Genomic DNA, 25,270 nt, shown 5'->3' with positions numbered 1-25,270 from the left:
AAAAAAGAGGTTTTCACACTGGTGCACTTCTGTCACACTACAACACACCTTTCCAATACGACAAAAACTGGGTGGTCTGTTTAAGTGCCCGGCTGATGACGTGCTGCCTATGAGGAGCATGGAAGTGCCTCGGGGAGGAGAGATGGAGGAGAACAGGTGGAGAGGAAGGAGGACAACAATAGGTGAAGCGCTCAGCCATGCCGCACCTTCCCGTCTGCTCTGACCCACCACAATCCACTACTTAGAGTGTCAGATATTGTACCCTAACCATCCTTATGATGTATGGCAGTGATCAGAACACTGGTATGGGGAATAGCATTGATCAGGATGCTGGAATGGGGTATGGCAGTGATCAGAACACTGGTATGGGGAATAGCATTGATCAGGATGCTGGAATGGGGTATGGCAGTGATCAGGACGTTGGTATGGGGTATACTGATGTTCAGAATGCTGGTATGGGGTATGACATTGATCATGAGTCTGGTATGACGTATGGCAGTGATCAGGATGGTAATTTAGGTTATGGCGATGATCGGGATGTTGACTTGGGGTATGGAGGTGATCAGGATGCAGGTATGGAGTATGGTGTTGATCAGAACATTGGTATGGGGTATGACAATGATCAGGAAGCTGGAACGGGGTATGGCACTGATCAGGGCGCTTCTATGGGGTATAGCGGTGATCAGGTCACTAGTATGGGGTATGGTTGTGATCAGGACACTGCTATGGGGCATGGAGGTGATCAGGACGCTAGCATGATGGTCATCATGGAGCTGGTATGGTATGGGTATGGCAGAGATCAAGGTGCTGGTATGGGGTATGGCAGAGATCAGAACGCTGGTATAGAGTATGGCAGAGATCAAGGCACTGGTATGGGGAATGTCGGTGATCAGGGTGCTTTTACGGGGTATGGTGATGATCAGGGCGCTGGTAAGGGTTATGGTGGTTATGGGTTAAGCAATATGGCAGTGATTGGGGTAAAGGAATGAGGCATTATGATGATCAGGGTGCTGATATGGGGTATGATGATGATGATCAGAACACTGGTATGGCATATGGGGTGATCAGAGTGCTGATATGGGATGTGGCAGTGATCAGAGTGCTGGTATGGGATGTGGCGGTGGTCAGGACGCTAGTATGATGGTGATCAGGATGCTGGTATGGCGGTAATAAGGGCACTGATATGGGGTATGGTGCTAATGAGGGAGCTGGTAAAGAGTAGGGCAGCTGGTAAAGAGTACGGCGGCAGGTATGGGGTATGGCAGTGATCAGGGTGCTGGTATGGTGATCAGGAGATGAGTATGGGGTATGGCAGTGATCAGGGTGCTGGTATGGTGATCAGGAGATGAGTATGGGGTATGGCAGTGATCAGGGTGCTGGTATGGTGATCAGGAGATGAGTATGGGGTATGGCAGTGTCGTTGTGAACACTGGAACAGGAGACAGAGGCTGGCTGCATTATTTATTAGGACTACACTGGGACAATGATCAGGGACACTGGGGTGGCTGGCACTGCAGTCTGTGTGTACAAGTCACCTGACTGGTTGCTGCACACTCACGGGCTGCAGTATTACTTCTCTCTGCTCTCACAGTGAGCAGACAGAACCGATCTTCTCTGTCACTTGGTATTGTTTACTATATAATTACAGGGATTGGACACAGCAAACACATGGTAAAATACCATGTGACTACCCGGACACAGTGGTAATGTGATCAAGCTGTGTGCGGGTGACACAGGGATCACCTGGCTCTCGGGGACACCTTCTGTGAGCCGCGCACGAACCTCTGATGTGGGGTGATGTACAGGTACATTAGCCCACATCAGTGCTGCCTCCTGTCTGCTGTCTAAAGGCAATAGGTGGACGGGAAGAGGTTAAAGGGTAAGTTCACCTTTTCCTGAAAAATGAACAAATCTCCTGACCACCCGTCCAGACCCCGATGCCCCGTGCTGTGGGTGTAGTGGTCCGTACACCGCAATACACAGCCCTGAAGGGAGTTTCCATCATAATGCTTGCAATGGCAAGAGCTCATTGGTCAATGTGACCGTGTTGACCAATGACCACATCTGAGTCTTCCTTTCCTGTAACATGTCCCAGAAGAGAGAGGCGCTCTCATTGGTCAGTGTTGTCACACTGACCAATGAGCTTTTGCCATTGCAAGCATTATGATGGATACTCACTTCAGGGCTGTGTATGGACCACCACACCGGTCTCGGGCATCACAGGTGCTGTGCGCATCAAGGAGATGGCCAGGAGATCTGAAGTTACTTTACCATTCATTTTTTTGTGAAAAGGTGAATTACAGATTGTAGAATGTGTGGCCCCTGTGGAGGGATAGATGGTAGAATGTGTGGCCCCTGTGGAGAGACAGATGGTAAAATGTGTGGCCCCTGTGGAGGGACAGATGGTAGGATGTGTGGCCCCAGTGGAGGAACAGATGGTAGGATGGTGTGGCCCCCGTGGAGGAACAGATGGTAGGATGGTGTGGCCCCCGTGGAGGGACAGATGGTAGGATGTGTGGCCCCTCTGGAGGGAAAGATGGTAGGATGTGTGGCCCCTGTGGAGGGACAGATGGTAGGATGTGTAGTCCCTGTCGAAAGACAGATGATAGGAGTTGTGGCCCCCGTGGAGAGACAGATGGTAGGATGTGTAGCCCCCGTGGAGAGACAGATGATAGGAGTTGTGGCCCCCGTGGAGGGACAGATGATAGGAGTTGTGGCCCCCATGGAGGGAAAGATGATAGGATGGTGTGGCCCCCGTGGAGAGACAGATGGTAGGATGGTGTGGCCCCTGTGGAGAGACAGATGGTAGGATGTGTGGCCCCCGTGGAGAGACAGATGGTAGGAGTTGTGGCCCCCGTGGAGGGACAGATGATAGGAGTTGTGGCCCCCGTGGAAGGACAGATGGTAGGATGTGTGGCCCCTGTGGAGGGACAGATGGTAGGATGTGTGGCCCCTGTGGAGGGACAGATGGTAGGATGTGTGGCCCCTGTGGAGGGACAGATGGTAGGATGTGTGGCCCCTGTGGAGGGACAGATGGTAGGATGGTGTGGCCCCTGTGGAGAGACAGATGGTAGGATGGTTTGGCCCTGTATAGGGACAGATGGTAGGATGTGTGGCCCCTTTGGAGGGACAGATGGTAGGATGTGTGGCCCCTGTGAAGGGACAGATGGTAGGATGGTGTGGCCCCTGTGGAGAGACAGATGGTAGGATGGTGTGGCCCCCATGGAGGGACAGATGGTAGGATGTGTGGCCCCCGTGAAGAGACAGATGGTAGGATGTGTGGCCCCCGTGGAGGGACAGATGGTAGGATGTGTGGCCCCCGTGGAGGGACAGATGATAGGAGTTGTGGCCCTCGTGGAGAGACAGATGATAGGAGTTGTGGCCCTCGTGGAGGGACAGATGATAGGAGTTGTAGCCCCCGTGGAGGGACAGATGGTAGGATGTGTGGCCCCTGTGGAGAGACAGATGGTAGGATGGTGTGGCCCCTGTGGAGGGACAGATGGTAGGATGATGTGGCCCCCGTGGAGAGACAGATGGTAGGATGTGTAGCCCCCGTGGAGAGACAGATGGTAGGAGTTGTGGCCCCCGTGGAGGGACAGATGATAGGAGTTGTGGCCCCCATGGAGGGACAGATGGTAGGATGTGTGGCCCCTGTGGAGGGACAGATGGTAGGATGTGTGGCCCCTGTGGAGGAACAGATGGTAGGATGTGTGGCCCCTGTGGAGGGACAGATGGTAGGATGGTGTGGCCCCTGTGGAGAGACAGATGGTAGGATGGTGTGGCCCCTGTATGGGGACAGATGGTAGGATGTGTGGCCCCTTTGGAGGGACAGATGGTAGGATGTGTGGCCCCTGTGAAGGGACAGATGGTAGGATGGTGTGGCCCCTGTGGAGAGACAGATGGTAGGATGGTGTGGCCCCCGTGGAGGGACAGATGATAGGATGTGTGGCCCCGTGAAGAGACAGATGGTAGGATGTGTGGCCCTCGTGGAGGGACAGATGGTAGGATGTGTGGCCCTCGTGGAGAGACAGATGATAGGAGTTGTGGCCCTCGTGGAGGGACAGATGATAGGAGTTGTAGCCCCTGTGGAGGGACAGCTGGTAGGATGTGTGGCCCCTGTGGAGGGACAGATGGTAGGATGTGTGGCCCCTGTGGAGGGACAGATGGTAGGATGTGTGGCCCCCGTGGAGGGACAGATGGTAGGATGTGTGGCCCCCGTGGAGGGACAGATGATAGGAGTTGTGGCCCTCGTGGAGAGACAGATGATAGGATTTGTGGCCCTCGTGGAGGGACAGATGATAGGAGTTGTAGCCCCCGTGGAGGGACAGATGGTAGGATGTGTGGCCCCTGTGAAGGGACAGATGGTAGGATGGTGTGGCCCCTGTGGAGAGACAAATGGTAGGATGGTGTGGCCCCCGTGGAGGGACAGATGATAGGATGTGTGGCCCCTGTGAAGAGACAGATGGTAGGATGTGTGGCCCCCGTGGAGGGACAGATGGTAGGATGTGTGGCCCCCGTGGAGAGACAGATGATAGGAGTTGTGGCCCTCGTGGAGAGACAGATGATAGGAGTTGTGGCCCTCGTGGAGGGACAGATGATAGGAGTTGTAGCCCCCGTGGAGGGACAGATGGTAGGATGTGTGGCCCCTGTGGAGGGACAGATGGTAGGATGTGTGGCCCCTGTGGAGGGACAGATGGTAGGATGTGTGGCCCCTGTGGAGAGACAGATGGTAGGATGGTGTGGCCCCTGTGGAGGGACAGATGGTAGGATGATGTGGCCCCCGTGGAGAGACAGATGGTAGGATGTGTAGCCCCCGTGGAGAGACAGATGGTAGGAGTTGTGGCCCCCGTGGAGGGACAGATGATAGGAGTTGTGGCCCCCATGGAGGGACAAATGGTAGGATGTGTGGCCCCTGTGGAGGGACAGATGGTAGGATGTGTGGCCCCTGTGGAGGGACAGATGGTAGGATGTGTGGCCCCTGTGGAGGGACAGATGGTAGGATGGTGTGGCCCCTGTGGAGAGACAGATGGTAGGATGGTATGGCCCCTTTGGAGGGACAGATGGTAGGATGTGTGGCCCCTGTGAAGGGACAGATGGTAGGATGGTGTGGCCCCTGTGGAGAGACAAATGGTAGGATGGTATGGCCCCCGTGGAGGGACAGATGATAGGATGTGTGGCCCCCGTGAAGAGACAGATGGTAGGATGTGTGGCCCCCGTGGAGGGACAGATGGTAGGATGTGTGGCCCCCGTGGAGAGACAGATGATAGGAGTTGTGGCCCTCGTGGAGGGACAGATGATAGGAGTTGTAGCCCCTGTGGAGGAACAGATGGTAGGATGTGTGGCCCCTGTGGAGGGACAGATGGTAGGATGTGTGGCCCCTGTGGAGGGACAGATGGTAGGATGTGTGGCCCCTGTGGAGGGACAGATGGTAGGATGTGTGGCCCCTGTGGAGGGACAGATGGTAGGATGTGTGGCCCCTGTGGAGAGACAGATGGTAGGATGGTGTGGCCCCTGTGGAGGGACAGATGGTAGGATGATGTGGCCCCCGTGGAGAGACAGATGGTAGGATGTGTAGCCCCCGTGGAGAGACAGATGGTAGGAGTTGTGGCCCCCGTGGAGGGACAGATGATAGGAGTTGTGGCCCCCATGGAGGGACAAATGGTAGGATGTGTGGCCCCTGTGGAGGGACAGATGGTAGGATGTGTGGCCCCTGTGGAGGGACAGATGGTAGGATGTGTGGCCCCTGTGGAGGGACAGATGGTAGGATGGTGTGGCCCCTGTGGAGAGACAGATGGTAGGATGGTATGGCCCCTTTGGAGGGACAGATGGTAGGATGTGTGGCCCCTGTGAAGGGACAGATGGTAGGATGGTGTGGCCCCTGTGGAGAGACAAATGGTAGGATGGTGTGGCCCCCGTGGAGGGACAGATGATAGGATGTGTGGCCCCCGTGAAGAGACAGATGGTAGGATGTGTGGCCCCCGTGGAGGGACAGATGGTAGGATGTGTGGCCCCCGTGGAGAGACAGATGATAGGAGTTGTGGCCCTCGTGGAGAGACAGATGATAGGAGTTGTGGCCCTCGTGGAGGGACAGATGATAGGAGTTGTAGCCCCTGTGGAGGAACAGATGGTAGGATGTGTGGCCCCTGTGGAGGGACAGATGGTAGGATGTGTGGCCCCTGTGGAGGGACAGATGGTAGGATGTGTGGCCCCTGTGGAGGGACAGATGGTAGGATGTGTGGCCCCTGTGGAGGGACAGATGGTAGGATGTGTGGCCCCTGTGGAGGGACAGATGGTAGGATGTGTGGCCCCTGTGGAGGGACAGATGGTAGGATGTGTGGCCCTCGTGGAGGGACACATGATAGGAGTTTTGGCCCCTGTGGAGGCACAGATGGTAGGACGTGTGGCCCCAGTGGAGGGACAGATGGTAGGATGTGTGGCCCCTGTGGAGGGACAGATTGTAGGATGGTGTGGCCCCTGTGGAGAGACAAATGGTAGGATGGTGTGGCCCCCGTGGAGGGACAGATGATAGGATGTGTGGCCCCCGTGAAGAGACAGATGGTAGGATGTGTGGCCCCCGTGGAGGGACAGATGGTAGGATGTGTGGCCCCCGTGGAGAGACAGATGATAGGAGTTGTGGCCCTCGTGGAGAGACAGATGATAGGAGTTGTGGCCCTCGTGGAGGGACAGATGATAGGAGTTGTAGCCCCTGTGGAGGAACAGATGGTAGGATGTGTGGCCCCTGTGGAGGGACAGATGGTAGGATGTGTGGCCCCTGTGGAGGGACAGATGGTAGGATGTGTGGCCCCTGTGGAGGGACAGATGGTAGGATGTGTGGCCCCTGTGGAGGGACAGATGGTAGGATGTGTGGCCCCTGTGGAGGGACAGATGGTAGGATGTGTGGCCCTCGTGGAGGGACACATGATAGGAGTTTTGGCCCCTGTGGAGGCACAGATGGTAGGATGTGTGGCCCCAGTGGAGGGACAGATGGTAGGATGTGTGGCCCCTGTGGAGGGACAGATTGTAGGATGTGTGGCCCCTGTGGAGGGACAGATGGTAGGATGTGTGGCCCTCGTGGAGGGACAGATGGTAGGATGGTGTGGCCCCCGTGGAGAGACAGATGGTAGGATGTGTAGCCCCCGTGGAGAGACAGATGGTAGGATGTGTGGCCCCCGTGGAGAGACAGATGGTAGGATGTGTGGCCCCCGTGGAGGGACAGATGGTAGGGTGTGTGGCCCTCGTGGAGGGACAGATGATAGGAGTTGTGGCCCCTGTGGAGGGACAGATGGTAGGAGTTGTGGCCCCTGTGGAGGGACAGATGGTAGGATGTGTGGCCCCTCTGGAGGGACAGATGGTAGGATGTGTGGCCCCTGCGGAGGAACAGATGGTAGGATGTGTGGCCCCTGCGGAGGGACAGATGGTAGGATGTGTGGCCCCTGTGGAGAGACAGATGGTAGGAGTTGTGGCCCCTGTGGAGTGACAGATGATAGGAGTTGTGGCCCCCGTGGAGGGACAGATGGTAGGATGTGTGGCCCCCGTGGAGGGACAGATGGTAGGATGTGTGGCCCCTGCGGAGGGACAGATGGTAGGATGTGTGGCCCCCGTGGAGGGACAGATGGTAGGATGTGTGGCCCCCGTGGAGGGACAGATGGTAGGATGTGTGGCCCCCGTGGAGGGACAGATGGTAGGATGTGTGGCCCCCGTGGAGGGACAGATGGTAGGATTTGTGGCCCCCGTGGAGGGACAGATGGTAGGATGTGTGGCCCCCGCGGAGGAACAGATGGTAGGATGTGTGGCCCCCGTGGAGTGACTAGCAGTGGTTAATGAGGTCAGTGTGCAGTGGCTGGTCCCCGGTGAGGTCGGTGTGTTTGGCTCTACAGATCGGCAATGACTCACCTCCTTGTAGCCGGGTCTGGACGGTGCCGTAGTCGTTAGCCAGGACGGTGCAGTGCAGGGCGGTGCACCCCGGAAGCTGGCCCCAGTATTCGGCTGATTGCTGAACTCGTCCTCCCGAATCACCAACACTGGAGGGAGAGGAGAGGAAGACATCACTGAATGAGAGCAGACATGACTCCTCTCCGACCCCAAGACACAAATATATGACATTGTATCCCACCAGTCCTTACATGTGGGGGCTGCAGGAGGCTTCTATTCAGGATTACTGGTACAGGAGACGGTCAGAGACTGCAGACACGGTACAGGAGACGGTCAGAGACTGCAGACACGGTACAGGGGACGGTCAGAGACTGCAGACAGGGTACAGGGGACGGTCAGAGACTGCAGACACGGCACAGGGGACGGTCAGAGACTGCAGACATGGTACAGGAGACGGTCAGAGACTGCAGACACGGTACAGGAGACGGTCAGAGACTGCAGACACGGTACAGGAGACGGTCAGAGACTGCAGACACGGTACAGGAGACGGTCAGAGACTGCAGACACGGTACAGGAGATGGTCAGAGACTGCAGACAGGGTACAGGAGACGGTCAGAGACTGCAGACACAGTACAGGGGACGGTCAGAGACTGCAGACAAGGTACAGGGGACGGTCAGAGACTTCAGACAAGGCACAGGAGACTGTCAGAGACTGCAGACACGGTACAGGGGACGGTCAGAGACTGCAGACACGGTACAGGAGACGGTCAGAGACTGCAGACACGGTACAGGGTACGGTCAAAGACTGCAGACACGGTACAGGAGATGGTCAGAGACTGCAGACACGGTACAGAAGAGGGTCAGAGATTGCAGACATGGTACAGGGGACGGTCAGAGACTGCAGACAGGGTACAGGAGACGGTCAGAGACCGCAGACACGGTATAGGGGACGGTCAGAGACCGCAGACACGGTACAGGGGACGGTCAGAGACTGCAGACACGGTACAGGGGACGGTCAGAGACTGCAGACACGGTACAGGGGACGGTCAGAGACTGATTCCCCTCCCCCTCCCATATACAGTACCCAGTGATTGGACTTCCTCTGCCTGGCTGTGATTGGCTGAGGTTACCTTAACCCCTTCCTGACCGATGTGCGTTGGTATCAGTGAGCGGATATCACGGGATGGCGGCTAGGATCGTCCAATATTCATCTCCCCCGGAGATGGCCTCTTCTGTAAAGGGAGACATGGAATCATCAGACGGGAAGGGGTGCAAGGAGGACTACAGGCAAAACGTTATTGTGGTAATGGAGAGCCAGTGCGCTGTCATCTGTGTCCCCATTGCGGGGATTTCCCTTCACTTCCTGTCCCACAGACACAACAGGAAGTGGGAGGAAATCCCTGGACTGGTGTCCCCATTGGAAGATTTCTCCTCTCTTCCTGTTCTGGTGATAACATTTGGGATTTCCTCTCCCTCTGGGTGACAGAGCGGGAATCTCTGGATTGAGGACACACAGACAGGGGTCCCCCTTCACTGACCCCGGGGAGACGTCGGTGGAAATCTCTCCCTGTCGGAGGATGGTTGGCTCCTCTGTCTCTGTCGGTGATTTGGGTTTTGGATCCCGGTTATTCGGTGAGGATTGGAAGGAGACTATTTCTTCTCTCTGTCCTCATGGGGTCCCCATACACCATCCAATCAGGACCCGCCTCCTCCCTCCAATCAAGCGACAGGCTGCCCATACTTGGGACAATCTGATTGGTCGACTCCACCAATAAAAATATGAAGGCAAAACCTAAACGTCATCCAATCCAGCGGCTCCGCATCCTACACAAGTGTGGGGGGATGGGCAGGAGATGATTGTATTGAGGGAAGGGGAACTACACACCATACAATCTGATTGGACAACCAAATGGAGGCAGTGTCAGGAGGGGGAGGGGATTGTACAATCAGATTGAATGGGGAGGGGTGGCCACACATGTTACAATCTGATTGGATGATCCCCTCTAGATATAGGTGGAGTCAGGAGGGGAATGTACAATAAGAATGTATGGCAGACGGGAGAGCTGACCACACACATTACAATCAGATTGGACAATCTCTTCCAGATATCTCTGTGGAGGCGGAGTCATGAGGGGGTTGGGGATGGAAAGGGAGATATTGTCCAATCAGATTGTATGGGGAGGGGTGACTACAAACGTTACAATCTAATTAGATGATCCCCTCCAGATGGAGGCGGAGTCAGGAGGGGTGGGGCTTGTAGAGTCTGTGGTCCCCATTATCTATGGAGGTCCAGGGCCCCCCTGATTGGACGGATGGGGAAGGGAAGATTGTGCAATCAGATTGTACGATGTATGACCGCCATCATCTATACCAGCCCCGGGGTGCTCTCTGATTGGATGGACGGGGGAGGGGTCTGGATAAATGTAGAGCGGATCATACGACCTGATTGTACAATGTATGGTGGGAGAATCGGTTCTTGTGGGGGAGGGGAGGAGGTGTGAGGGCGGGAAATCAGAGAGAAGGGGGAGGGGGGCCCCACACACACCATCCAATAAAACAGACCCCAATCCCTCCTCCAGACCTGGGACTCTCCCTGGGAAGGCGGTGGCACTCCCAGCATGCCCTGGACCAATCAGGTGCCTGTGATCCGATAGGGGGCGGGGACAGGGAATTACTTGACTCCACATTGGTTATGAGCAGGGTGGGCGGGGACAGTGGGAAATTTAAATACATATTAGGAATATATGAGGGTGGGCGGGCATGTTCTCACGGTGGGCGTGGTCAAGGAGAGTGATTTCCATAAACAATAGGCTACTGTGAAAGCGGAAGTGAAAGATAACATCGGCCAATAGAATTCCCTCCTGGGCGGAGCACACAGTGAGCGCCCAATCATCTCCATGTTATAGGACAGCTACAGGAATGTGTGTCTGCAATAGGGGAAGGCGTGTCCACAGCACGAGGCCCCTCCCTCAGACTTAGCCCAGGTGTTCCACAGTGGGAGTGGGCGGAGCCTATTTGGTTGATTTACAGGCTGGACAGTGGGCGGAGTCAAGGCCAGCAAGTGGGCTGAGCCAATGCCAAGCAGTGGGCGGAGCCAAGGCCGGGCAGTGGGCGGGGCCAGGGTAGTGTCCCTTAGTGATGATGTCACAGTGTGACACTGTGCTGTATGCAGATTGCAGTCTAGTTTTCATAACTGAGAAGATTTCTGATGGATCAGGTAAGATTATTGAGCTCTCTCCTCACACACCTCCTATTCCTGCATTCATCTGATGGGAGACTGCGATCCTCACACACCACATGACACACACATTTTATGACCATTTTTTCTTCACAATTTTTTTTTTTTGCTACAAAATGTCTTAGAACCCCCCAGACATGATAGATTTTTAAAGCAGAGATCCCAGACAATAAATTGGGTGTTTTACATTTTTTAGCTCACGCCATATTTGCGCGGCGGTTTTTCAAACACAATTTTTAGAGGAAAAAAAATACCCTTTTAATGCAGAAAAACACAACACGCAATCCAACATTTTTTTTGGGGTAGAATATAAAAGATGACGTTACGCCGAGGAAATAGAAACAAACCGAGTCACGCTTTAAAATTGCGCCCGCCCGTGCGACCGCGACGAATGGCGTACATTTTACTATCCATAGGTGGCACTTTAAAAGCCTTTACAGGTGACCCCTTTAGATTTCCAGAGGAGGTCTGGGGCTGACATTACTGCCCATGATCTATCACGCTGATACCTCACATGCATGGGACGGTTGCTATTTGCATGTGTGTGTTTGAATTTGCTTGTAAGCATGGGGGGAGTGCAGGGTTCCTGGAGCGCGTTACACGCGGGGTGCAGGGTTCCTGGAGCACGTTACACGTGGGGTGCTGAGTCCCTGGAGCGCATTACACGCGGGGTGCAGGGTTCCTGGAGCGCGTTACACGCGGGGTGCGGGGTTCCTGGAGCATGTTACACGCGGGGTGCGGGGTTCCTGGAGCGCGTTACACGCGGGGTGCGGGGTTCCTGGAGCGCGTTACACGCGGGGTGCGGGGTTCCTGGAGCGCGTTACACGCGGGGTGCGGGGTTCCTGGAGCGCGTTACACGCGGGGTGCGGGGTTCCTGGAGCGCGTTACACGCGGGGTGCGGGGTTCCTGGAGCGAGTTACACGCGGGGTGCGGGGTCCCTGGAGGGCGTTACACGCGGGGTGCAGGGTTCAGAAGAAAATGTTTTCAAAAAGTGAATGATTTAATATTAAAGTGGATCTCTGCACAAGACCGTTTCTAATGGAATGGCGAAGGGTTAGCTCCTCAGTTGGGCTACTGATGTCAGCGACCCCACTTGGAGGATTCTGCTCACTTCCTCTCTTGCTGAGGTGACAGGAAGTGAGAAGAAACTTTCCCAGTCGGGACGTAGAAGACAATAAAATCTTTGAAGCATTTGAACCCTTTACCCAATTCATCCAAATAAAAAAGAGAACATTTTTAGCTGTCTTTCACTTCAACATTTGTACTTAAACTAACCATCTTTTTTGTTTTCTTTATAGATTGATGTAAAAATCTGTCACAGAGGAAATACGGTCGAAGTTAACGCTGATAAAGCAAACCAAAATCTGATACCAATGAGCAGAGAGGAGAGACGGGAGGGGAAGAGAAGGAGAGAGGAGGAGAAAGGACTGAGAAAACTAGAGGAGAGCAAAACAGAGAAGATGGATAGAAGGGGAGAGACAGCTGCTGCCTCACCATCTTCAGCACACGCCCCGGCAGTTCTCACCAACGAGCCCCCCACACAATACTTTACAGTAAGTATCCTGTAATATTATACTGCCTAGTTCTAGTTAACTAGGTGGAGGAAAGTCCCATGTCTGTAGGGTACAGGCTCTCATAAATTGCAGCAGAGGAAGGGAGAACAAAATAGTTGGAAGCCATGTTTCCTCGAGGCTTCCAGCCATTCAGAGAGTTTTGTTCTTCCTTCCCCTGGGAAGGGGGGGATCTGTCAAAATTCAATCAATATGGAATTGTCCATTGTTCACCTACAGACCTTTAATGAATGTTACCTTCCTGGAGAATTGTGGGTGAGCAGTGATGGCAGAATCTGGTGCTAGCACTTATTCCAGGGGGATGAATAGTGATTAGGACATGGGCCCTCTGGGCCCCATTTACCTACATCCCAAGCACAATCTTTAATGTACTATGTATAGATAGTATAGGTGAACCCCTGAGTCCCAGGGGCCCTTGTGCAGCTGCAGAGTTTGCACAAATAGTAGGCCTGCCCCTGAATTCCCCCCCCCTTCAGTATTTGGGACCTTCAGATCTTTAAATTTTGAAATACTTTCTGATTCTTAACATCTTGTAAACATGCTTTAAAAAATGTAATAATATTAAAGCAGAACACCGAGCAGACAGTTGATGGATTTCAGATGGAATGGGGAAGGGTTAGAACCTCAGTTGGAATGTTATTGCTCTCTATAGTCCTGATGGGAGAATTCCTCTTACTTGTCCTCCTGAGATGATATGAAGTAAAGGGAAACTATCCCAGTCAGGACATCGAGAACAATAAAAACATTGGGGAAGTTGGAACCCCTCCCCCACTCCATCCAAATCTAAAAGAGAGTAGAGTTCCACTTTAGAATCTGTGCTTCCACCTAACGTTTTGTTATTTTTTTGTTTCTTATAGGAGGAGTGGGAAAAGGGGAAAAGAGGTGGAGTGGAGTTCCTGACGCGTGAAGTAGGAATGATGAAAATAACATGGTTATGTGAAGACGTTGAAAAGAAGGAAAGAGAGGAGGAAAAGCAAACCATGGAAGAGGAAAGGTTCCATCCAAGTTCACCGAGGAAGATCGCATGGGTGAGTGAGGATGAGACGAAAGAAAAGGAGGAAGAGAAAAGTAGTGGAGGAGAAAAAAGTGAAGAAAATGGAGAACAGAAGGTCAAAGGACATAGGTGGAGATTCAGCTTCATCTGGACTCCCCCCAAAAAAAAGAAAAACAAGAAAAAAGAGACCGAGAAGACAGAAGAACAAGTGAAAGACAATGGTGAGGAGGTCACACAAGACAGACGTGGTCGATGTTCTCGTCAACGTTGTCTCCATTATTCACACCCAGTTCGACTTCTGGGTTTGCTTGTAGGATCTGTGTGGAAGGTGATGAAAAAGGTAAGTATTTAAAATTCTACTGCCATAGATAACTATCAGTCTCTAAGCAAGTAGTTTAGGAATAGAGGAAGGAAGAACAAAGCCCTCTGGGTAGCTGGAGACCATTCTTCCTCATGGGGGGGCCACCATTACAGTTAATACAAAATTGTCCAGTGTTAAATTACAGAGCTTTAATTCATGTTTTACTATGAATCTGCTACCATCACTTATTCCAGGGGGATGAATAGTAATAGGGAATGTTTTCCAGATTTCTCAATAGTCATTCAGCCTGGTCAGGGTGTCCCATTAAGGGCCCCTCCAACTTCCCTCAGGGTTCCATGTAATGTTCTCCCCTTTGGCATTTATACTTCTGCCTGACACTGGCTGACCATATAGAAAGGGTTCCTATACTGTACACCGAATCCTCAGCCATGTATCAGGCTGACCTCCTCTATGGAGAAAACTACCCTATAAAAATTGGCATTTTTGGGGAAACACATATATCATAGATGACATAAAGCCCCAAACTGATAAATATTGCAGAAGTGATAGGCTGTCTCTGATGTAGCTGAAAGGTGATACTCCTGTGTTAGACTGTCTACTAAATCCTTTTTTTTTTTTCTTTTAGTATGCATGCCAATGCACCTGCGATTCCACCTGTGGGGATGATGCAGAAAATGCGTACCAGACGGAGAAGGAAGAACAACCGATTGAGAAAATTAAAGAAAAGAAGGAAGAGAAAACAAAGGAAAAAGAGGAGGAAAAGGAAGAACAGAAAGATTTGGACCAGAGTGAGGAGAAGGAAGAACAGAAAGATTTGGACCAGAGTGAGGAGAAGGAAGAACAGAAAGATTTGGACCAGAGTGAGGAGAAGGAAGAACAGAAAGATTCGGACCACAGTGAGGAGAAGGAAGAACAGAAAGATTTGGAGCAGAGTGAGGAGAAGGAAGAACAGAAAGATTTGGACCAGAGTGAGGAGAAGGAAGAACAGAAAGATTTGGACAAGAGTGAGGAGAAGGAAGAACAGAAAGATTTGGACCAGAGTGAGGAGAAGGAAGAACAGAAAGATTTGGACCAGAGTGAGGAGAAGGAAGAACAGAAAGATTTGGACCAGAGTGAGGAGAAGGAAGAACAGCCAGTTGAGGAAATGAAAGAAAAGAGGGAAGAGGAAACAAAGGAAGAAGAGAAAGTGGTAAACTTCCAGCTGTTTAACATCATGAAACTAAATTATAGATGGACAAATGAGGATACGGAGAAAGAAGATGAGGACAAGAAGGACACAAGTGAAGAAGAAAACAAACAAGAAGACAATGCTGAAGAAGAGAGTTGGTACAAGATGAGAATCTACTGCTCCTGGGATCCCAGAAAACAATCCAAAGAGACTGAGCAGAGAGAAGCTGGATGTCATCAGTACTGCTGCCCGTGTTGTCACTGTTATCCATGCTCGTGTTCTAAAGGCTGCTGTTGCAATTGTTTACATTGTTTCAACCCATTTCAACTTGTGCGATGCCTCTTAAGACCTTTGTGGAACGAGATGAAGAAAGTAAGTATCCTGTAAAATTATACTGTTTTATGTAGTTCCATAGATAACTAGCAGTCTCTCACTAACAAGCAGTTTAGGACAAGAGGAAGAACAAAGCCCTCTGGGTAGCTGGAGACCATTCTTCCTCATGGGGGGGAGGTTAGAATTACCTTTGATAACAAATTGTCCTGTGTTAAATTACAGAGATTTAATGAATGCCCCACTCCTAGTGAATTGGTGGTGGGGGGGGGGGTGATTGGGAATGGCAGAATCTACTACTGTCACTTATTCCAGGGGGGTAAATAGTGATTAGGAAATACTTTCTAGCTTTCTCAGTAGTGGTCAGGGCATCCCATTGAGGGCCCCTCCAACTCCCCTCAGGGTTCCTAGTATTGGCATTTATTCTCCCAAAAATACTAAAGTCATGACACTGGCTGACCATATAGAAAGGGTTCCTATACTGTACACAGAATTCTCAGCCGCCTAACAGGCCGACCTCCTCTGTGGAGAAAACTACCTTCTAAAAACTGGCATTTTTGGAGAAATAAATGACATAAAGTCCTACACTGATAAATATTGCAGAAGTGACAGCTGTCTCTGATGTAGCTGAAAGGTGATACTCCTGTTAGATCGTCAACTAAATATTTTTTTTCTTTTCTTTTCCACAGTTTAGTTGCCAATACAACTTCTCCTGCGATTGTAAAGATCTGGAAGAAGATTCGGACCAGAGGGAGGAGAAGGAACAACAGCCGAATCAGAAATTTAAAGGAAAGAGGGAAGAGGAAACAAAGGAAAGCAAGGAGGAAAAGGGAGAAAGGAAAGAGAAAGCGTTCCTTCTGAGTGGTGAAAAGGTAAAAAAGAGTAAAGAGGTAAAAAACAAAGAGATAGAGGAGAAGGGAAAAGAAGTGAGGGAGAGAGAAAGAAGGGCAGAAGAAGAGAGGGTAAAAGAAGAGAAGGTGAGAGAGGGAAAGAGAAGAGAGGGCAAAGGAAGAGAAGGTGGGAGAGCGAAGAGAGGGAGAGGGAGAGGGAAGAGAGGGAGAGCGAAGAGAGGGCAAAGGAAGAGAAGGTGAAAGAGGGAAAAAGAAGAGAGGGTAAGAAAGGGGAGGGGGCAAGAGTAGACAGGGAGAGAGAAAAGAGGGGGGATTAGGAGGGGTTCATGGGAGGTTTTTCTGGGTGTGGGGTTTGTGCTAGGCAGGGAATTTGGGGAGGGGGTGTGGAGTGGGGGGTGTATGCAGGGGGTTGGGATTTGTTGGGGCTATGCTAGGAGGGGGGTTTGTGCTGGCAAGGGGGGTTGTGGTGCAAATATGTACTAGGAGGGGGGATTGGGGGGGAATTTGTACTAGGAGGGGGGGAGAATTTTTACTAGTAGGGGAAATTGGGGGGGGGGTGGAAATTTGTAGTGGGAGGGAGGATTGGGGGGATCTTTGCACTAATAGGAGCGATTGGGGGGAAATTTGCACTAGGAGGGAGGGGGGATTGGGAGGGGGTGGAAATTTGTACGGGGGGGGTTTGCCCTTCTGTACGGAGCCCTGTATCCACAAGAGACGAGGAGGGGAGAGATGCCGGTGCCATCTTGGAGGCCGGGATGCCCGAGGCCTCAGCTGAGGATTGGGTCACAATCTGGCTTATGTCACCGCTGGACCGGCTCCCGTTGTTCTTCGAGAGGTCCGGTGTTGATTCCTCCCCATGGGGATTATATGACAGCGCCCGTGAGGGAGAGAGGGAGCCTGCAGCGGAGGTCCGGGCCGGGAGCTGTGCAGTGGCACTGCTCTCGCTCCATGCGCCAAGCCACGCCCCCTCCTTTGAAGTATTTAAAGGTTTCAGTCATGTCTTCCCTTCTTTCCTCCAAAAAGCACATATTAGGTTCCTGAAGTCTCTCCTGATGAGTTTTATCCCTCAGACCTTTCACCATTTTTGTTGCCCAATTTATATCTTTTTGTAAGGGAGGTCTCCAGAAATGAACACCATTATTCTAAATGAGGTCTAACTAAAGATCTATATAGGTGAATCAGGACCTCCTTCCTCCTGCTGATGACCCCTCTAGTGATATAAATAACCATATAGTGGAATCAGGACCTCCTTCCTCCTGCTGGTGACCCCTCTAGTGATATAAAGATCTATGTAGAGGAATCAGGACCTCCTTCCTCCTGCTGGTGACCCCTCTAGTGATATAAAGATCTATGTAGAGGAATCAGGACCTCCTTCCTCCTGCTGGTGACCCCTCTAGTGATATAAAGATCTATGTAGAGGAATCAGGACCTCCTTCCTCCTGCTGGTGACCCCTCTAGTGATATACAGTGATTACCTGCACTTAGGGATAGGTGATTGCCCCTGGATGCAGACATCTTACATCCAGCAGAGTACATTACAATACTGGGGGGGGGCACAGCAGAGTAAATCACAGTATGGGGGGGCACAGCAGAGAGCACTAGATCATTACATTACTGAGGAGACACAGCACAGCAGAGGACATTATTTTAGTGGGGGTGCCGTACAGCACATTGCATTACATTACTGAGGGAGAACAGTACATTACTGTACATTAGTGCATGACTGGTGGGCACAGCTCACCTTACATTACTGGGGGGGCTCAGCAGAGCACATTACAAGGAATGGGGCTAGCAGCCATCTCTGGACACAGACAGGTATTTTGTGCAGAAAAAATAGTTTTTAACGTGACTTTACACAGCTAACGTTACCTTTGTTATTACAATGCCCCCCCCGTGTGCATGGAGACTAAATGTACACATTATCCCAGGATACTAACATTTATAGGTAAAGTTGATCCAGGGAATATCCGATTGCCTCTCGGGGGATCAGGAAGGACATTTTTTCCTTGCAGGAGCAAATTGGATCATGCTTTGCTGGGTTTTTTGCCTTCCTCTGGATCAACTGTGGGTGTAGGATTGTGTATATAGGATTGTATTCATTTTTGTTCCTTTTTATTGGTTGAACTAGATGGACTTGTGTCTTTATTCAGCCGGACTAATTGTAACTGCAGAGCACATTACATTATTCTGGGGGTGGGGGGGGGGGCAAGCACATCACATTAATGGGGGGGTACCACACAGCATGCTATGTTACTGGGGGGGGCACATAAATGCACCTTACATTACGGAGGGGGGGCTCACAGAGCTCATTGCATGACTGGGGGGGGGCACAGCAGAGCACATTACAATACTGGGGTATTTCTTCTCCAGATGTGTCTGTTTGCCCCATATTGGCACTGTATGTCCACGCACGAACAGGACGCCATTTTAGCGCCGTTTTAGCAAATATTAGGTTGCAATATGTAGGATAGAGTAGGGACTGGCCAGAGGGGGATCACTTTGACGCAGTTGGCCGGCTTGAACATGTACTTCAGTATATGTGAACTAAGAATCCCCCGTTTTTGCCTTGTATTTTTATATATACTGTATATATGCTTTTATTAAGTTATGGTACTAAATAAAGTCAGTTTGTATTTATATTTTCACTTGTTTTGCATTATTACACAGAGGACACTAAATCTGATTTCCAACTCCATGTACTCCATTCACAATGTAGCACACTGGTAACAACACACAGGTAATGTTACAATCCATCTAATAGCAATAACAAATCAAAAGCTCTCATGCTCATGGCTGTGTAAATCGCTGTTCAGATCTGTACCACGTGCGGTTTTATGCTGATCTGAACACAGTATTGTAGTCTATGGGCCCCGCACACAGCAGCCAAGTGGTCAGTATTCCCCTGTAGTGTTGAGCTTCGTAAACCTAAAGTAGAAAATTCTGTGTCTGTGGTCCGATTTGGAATGTACTTCACATGATATGCATGGAAACGATTGTGTGAACGTTTATATTGCTCTCAGGTTATTCATTCAGCATGACTAAAGGCCGAGGTTATTCTGCATCTATGCCGCTGCCTACACTTTGTTTATGTTTATTCTCCCTCCGCAGGCCCTGAATGAGACACAGGCAGCGGTAGTGGTGCAGAATGACCTCGGCATTCAGTCATTATCCACTTAGCGACTGCCCGTCAGCAATGTACTTCGCATTGGGTGGCCACTGTAGGCAAAGTGATGTACCCGTACGCTGCTGCCTGCTTCCAGGTTTCGGGTGTGCACATGCATACCCCCTGGCCTGTACACAGCCCCCTGTCTAATCACAGCCCTGAGCTCTGTGTTGACAATCAACACAGAGTTCTGTATATAGAGGGAATGATCGCTAAGCAGGGATGAGAAACTTGGAGATCTGTTACACCTAGTTAGGCACACATTTACCCCTTGATCACCCTAGATGTTAACCTCTTCCCAGCCAGTGTCATTAGTACAGTGAAAGTGTATATTATTATCACTGGTGATGTCAGTGGCAGTTAGTTCCCCCCAGCATCAGTGTCAGATTGTCCGCCACACTATCGCAGTCCTATTACAAGTCGCTGATCACCGCCATTAATAGTATACAAATAAATAAAAGTTCCAGTATATATACCATAGTTTGTAGGCGCTATAACTTTCACGCAAACCAATCAATATACACTTATTACAATATTCTTTTTTCCAAAGACATGTAGCAGAATACGGTTTGGCCTAAATTTATAAAGAAATTTGATTTTTAAAAAAATGTTTTTACTGGATAAGTTTTATAGTAGAAAGTAAACAATATTGATTTATTTTTCAAACTTTTCAGTCTCTTTTCGTTTACAGCATGAAAAATAAAACATCCAGAGATGATGAAATACCACCAAAAAAAGCTCTAATTGTGTGAAAAAAAAATGATCTAAATTTCATTTGAGTACAGCGTTGTATGACCGTGCAATTGCCAGTTAAAGTAGTGCATACCATGGAGAATGTGCATACCCTTACACCAACCCCCCCCCCCCCCCCATCCAATGCTTTCAGTGGTTCAAGAGAAAATAATAATTAATCTTCTCTTTTCCTCCTTCCTCCTTACTGTCACAGCCCAAGGCCAGAGTAAGCATTGCTTTGTTTATATTCAGCCTGTCTGCAGTCAGCACCTATCAATAGATAATACAGAGATCAGCAACTTGTATAATACAATTACTTCAGAGTCAAGAGCCAAAATGGCGGATTTCATACTGCATTGCACTCATGTAATTACCGGAAAATATCAAGGTAAGCCAAAACTCCTGGAAGAAGGACGCTCTATAGTAACGTTAGCTAAGCCACGCCCATTCCAGCACCCCATGTGATTGTGGACAGCAGAACGCCTGTTCCTGGCACCTTCCTGGTCTTAGGTATACTCCTCTTTACTCTACACAGTGTAGACTGCAGACAGGCTGGATAGAAATAAAACCTTAAACAGATATACAAAGGTACAGCGCTAGTATCCATCTATGTGAAAAATACAAATATGAGAACTAATATCCAATAATGATATCACATAAATAATAAAGTCCAAAAGAAAAGAGTGCGATGTCCAACAATAATGTGTGACTCCATGGGGATCAAAGATGTAAGGTGACATCTGTGAAGGGAACATCTGTGACAATCCTCCACCACTATGCACTCACCAGAAGCAAGAAAAACCGGCTCTGTACAGAAATCCCTCCAAGAGATGTAACCTTTCCACTGCGGGAAGTAGATATATGGCCAAATAACATCCACTGTGACTGGGCTCTATATGGGCATTCCTTAAGATGGATCTCCCCCACATCGGTCAGCGATCAATCCAGATGTGGAAAATCCTAAAAAGAGCTCAAACACCAGAGCCCAGAGACAACGGTACACAGTGTAGCGTAACGTCATTACGTAGGCTCCTCCCTGACACATTTTCATACACACGCATGTTCTCAAAAGGGACCCCCCTCATACTGACGCCATCACAAAGCACAACTTAAACAGCCCTCAGGCGTACAAACGGACGAGCGCCATTTTACTGAAGATCAAGCATCGCATCCTTGTTCCAGATAAAAAAAAATGACCATAATAAATATAATCGCAATAAAAAATATATTAATATTACTGTATTCGGATTATCAAACAATTAAATGACGAATGACCGATGTTTCCTAAATACAGGCGTTAAACGAATTGAATGTGTAATAGTGACCATTATTTTACAGGACACTGCAAATGTCAGTGCGATGATCGAAAAACTGTTCTTTTTTAAAAAGAAGAAATTAAATAATGTTTTTTTTTGCACAACTTTTTTTTTTAACATACTGTCACCAGTGCATTACAGCTTCATCATTTGTTTGGTGTGGTGGTGCTGAGGGACACTGACTGCTGACAGTAAGTTAACAATTTTTAAAAAAAAATCAAATAATTTTTTATTCAATCTGTTAAATATATTTTTCTTATATTCTTAAAATTATTTTTTTACATACTTTCAATCAGAGTAGTTCAGTGTGACCATAGTAACAATGTACTACTCTGGGGGGGTGATCAGGGATTTATTTTTCATACCAGCAATGCTTTGAACTCATGAAACTCATTCATGCCAGTGATCTGTGATTGGCTACAGGTAATCACATGGTACAGGGTGCTGTGATTGGCCCAGGTACCATGTGATAGTTGTCAGCCAATCCCAGCTCTCAAGTATAGGAAGCAGAGCTGTTATGAAAGATTAATTCATAACAGCTTTGTTGACTTTGTGGTTCTGTGATCGCAAAGTGGCCCGGTATCGTGAGCTGCAATGCGTAGTTGTGCGCGGGAGGGGAAGCTGCTGCACTGTGTGCCCCCTAAGTAGGAGCAGGCGTAATGGCGTACATGTATGTTATTGTGAACTCTGTGGGCAATGTGTATCCTGTCCAGGTGGGAGGAACTCCATCTCTCAAGGGCTCAAGGAAATCTACTTTAATAAGGAAGTCCATGTGTCACCTGCCTGGCTGTGCAGTGTGGAATATGTGTATAAATCTCAAGACTGGCTGGTAAAACTGAAAACATTTATGTTTTTCAGCTGTGTGCTTAGCAGTTTGCCTCTTCCTGCCACCATTTTTTACCCGGTTCCTGAACATTTAGGCCTAAAGATTACTTAAAACCCAAAAACATTTTATATTTTCTAAAGCAGGGACCTTGGAGAATAAAACGGTGGCAGTTGTGATTTTTTTGGTCACATGATATTTGTGTTACTGTTTATGAAATCTTTATTTTTAGTAAAAATAATAAAACATTTTTTTTTTCAAAACAAGTTTAGTTCACACAAACAAAATATCCAATCCAGTATGTGTTACATATATAGATGTCAGGACACAGCTATTTATTAAAAGGCATTTGCAGGAAAAATGCAATAAAATGAATTTTAGTGTAAACAAACCCATTATACTGAATTATTTGGTAAAAATAAAAAAAGATGAGTTTGTATTAAGTAAATAGATGCCAAACATGTCAAGCCTTAAAATAAAACCCCAAAAAATTATGGCACCCAAAATTCTCCATAGACAACAATTAAAAGTCTTTACAGGATATCTGTTTAGAATGAATTATGGCTCTAGAATCATTTCTCCGGCTCTGGTGCCTGCAGTGATACCATGTGTGGTAGTTTATGTCTCCATAACTGTGTGCCCTACACTGCGCATTTGCTTTGGAGTGTGAACTTATTTGTAATTTTAGAGTTTATTTTATCAACACTTTTTTTAAACTTGTTTTTCTTCATTTAACTTTATTGCTATCACAAAGCGACTAACAAGCTCCTCCATGTGATAGAATGGTCAAGTAACAGGTCCTCTTTATGGAGACATCAGGGGTCTATTGGACACCAATGTCCCTCCCTGCAGCTAATTAAAGTGTTACTAAACCCAAGACCAGAGACTGGGGACATGATATAGGAGATGATAGAGACTTGGGACATGATATAGGAGATGATAGAGACTGGGGGGACATGATATAGGGGATGATAGAGACCGAGGACATAATATAGAAGATGATAGAGACCGGGGGACATGATATAGGGGATGATAGAGACCGGGGACATGATATAGGAGATGATAAAGACCGGGAAACATAATATAGGAGATGATAGAGACGGGGGGGACATGATATAGGAGATGATAGAGACGGGGACATGATATAGGAGATGATAGAGACCGGGGACTGCTTCCGGAGACAGACTGGAAACACATCACGAGACTTCTAATCACTGATACAGGGCAATGGGAACACAGCTCAGGGTCTGCGGGGCCTAGAAGGCTGCAGAAAGAGTGATAAGGGGCCACAGGTTGGGCTCCAGGGCTCTACAATTTACTTCTAGGCGTTCTTCAATGTGGAAGGTGAAGGACATCTTGTGGTGAAGGAGAAGTACTGCAGGGGACAGCTCGGGGAATGTGACTGGAGTCAGAGTGCAAACAGTGTGTAGAGTCCCTAGAGCGCCATACACATGGCAAATGTCCAACAATTCCCCCTCAGTCTCACCTTTAGTCGGTTTAACTGTCACTGAATCCGGTCCTTCAGAGCTCTGCTTTATTTCCTTCACACCCTCATTATCATAGCCAAGGCCTCCCCATCTCCGCCCAACCAAGACACGGCTCCGCCCATGTTACAACACAACTCCTCCCACATTACATCTCTCGCGCCTCTAGCCAGACAGCGGCCCCTCCCACATTGTATCTCACCCGCCTCTAGCGGCCCCTCCCACATTGCATCTCACCCGCCTCCAGTCAGAGCAAGGATCCTAACACAATACATCCCACTCCCGCCTGCAGCCAAACCACAGCTCCTCCCACGGTATATATCCCCACCCACCTCCAGTCAGAATACAACTCCTCCTCTATATCAGCTCGGATCCTCCCATTCAAAGCACAGATCGTTCAGACTGGATGGTGCACGGCTCCTCCCCACGTCTCATCCCCCCTCTAAACACGCCTATTTTCTTCTTTTTTTTTTACCCTCCTCCTGGACAGTTCTCGTAGTTACTTGTCCCGCCTCCATCATCTCATTGGCTTGGCTTGCGTTGTCACTCCTCCCTTTCATCGTTCTGTTTTCAGACCAGTCAGCGTACGGCTCCTTCCCAAGTCACATTCATTGCCTCTAACCACGCCCCCCGCTCCCCTGGAAGGCAGGCGGGGTCTGATAGGCCCCTCCCCTGGTAAAGAGCACCTGTCCATTACCTTCACATAGAGGGTTTGTCAGCCGGCTTGTGATAACAATACAGTTATAGGAGGAAAAAGTGACGACTTACAGGATAAAACAAAACAAAAAGTCAAATCTTGAAATTAAAAAAAAATTAAAAAAAGGGTTAAAAAATAAATGTAACCACCTTAGCCCCGCCCACCCAGATTGTACTACTGAGAGGCGGATCCTACAGGCACACAACACACACTATATTGCAGAAGTATCGGGCCGCCTGCTTTTACACGCACATGAACTGTAATGACATCCCAGTCTTAGTCCGTAGGGCTCAGTGTTGAGTTGTCCCGCCCTTTGCAGCTATTATTATTATTATTATACAGGATTTATATCGCGCCAACAGTTTGCTCAGCGCTGTACAATATAAGGGAGACAATACAATTACAATAAATTTCAGTACAGAAGGAATAGGAGGGCCCGGATCGTGGAGCTTACAATCTAAAGGAAGGGGGAGGTGGTACAAAAGGTGATAGCTGCGGGGGATGATCTGGTGGAGGTGATTCAAGCACAGTTCTTAGGTGGGGGTGGGGTAGGCTTCCCTGAAGTGAGTTTTCAAAGATCGCCTAAAGACAGGCAGGGTGGGGGCTGACTGGACATACTGTGGTAGGGAGTTCCAGAGGATGGGAGAGGCTCTGGAGAAGTCCTGGAAGGGAGCGTGGGGGGAGGTGATGAAGGAGCGACAGAGGAGGA

The 25,270-nt window shown here is 49.5% G+C and overlaps 1 protein-coding gene across 1 annotated transcript; it reads left to right on the top strand.

Moving 5' to 3' along the window:
* Positions 1–9,055: 9,055 nt before the first annotated feature.
* On the top strand, positions 9,056–19,523 carry LOC149459130 (uncharacterized). Its single transcript, XM_089681586.1, has 6 exons — positions 9,056–9,175; positions 12,409–12,663; positions 13,539–14,015; positions 14,623–15,537; positions 16,185–16,472; positions 19,455–19,523. Exons 1-6 carry the CDS (start codon positions 9,056–9,058, stop codon positions 19,521–19,523), a joined length of 2,124 nt encoding a protein of 707 aa, XP_089537712.1.
* The last annotated feature ends 5,747 nt before the right edge of the window (positions 19,524–25,270 follow it).

The sequence above is a fragment of the Staurois parvus genome, unplaced genomic scaffold (genome assembly GCF_062004578.1).
Source record: "Staurois parvus isolate SC_StPar_1 unplaced genomic scaffold, SC_StPar_1.0 ptg000272l, whole genome shotgun sequence".
Lineage (NCBI taxonomy): Eukaryota > Metazoa > Chordata > Amphibia > Anura > Ranidae > Staurois > Staurois parvus.
This window is presented reverse-complemented; position numbering and strand designations above follow the sequence as displayed.

Bases quoted from the DNA above. Each gene is read 5' to 3' on its own strand.
- LOC149459130 (XM_089681586.1), top strand. From the start codon at position 9,056: ATGGCGGCTAGGATCGTCCAATATTCATCTCCCCCGGAGATGGCCTCT. The intron at 9,176-12,408 runs GTAATGGAGAGC...TTTTCTTTATAG, and splicing joins ACAGGCAAAACGTTATTGTG to ATTGATGTAAAAATCTGTCA. The intron at 12,664-13,538 runs GTAAGTATCCTG...TGTTTCTTATAG, and splicing joins CCCCCACACAATACTTTACA to GAGGAGTGGGAAAAGGGGAA.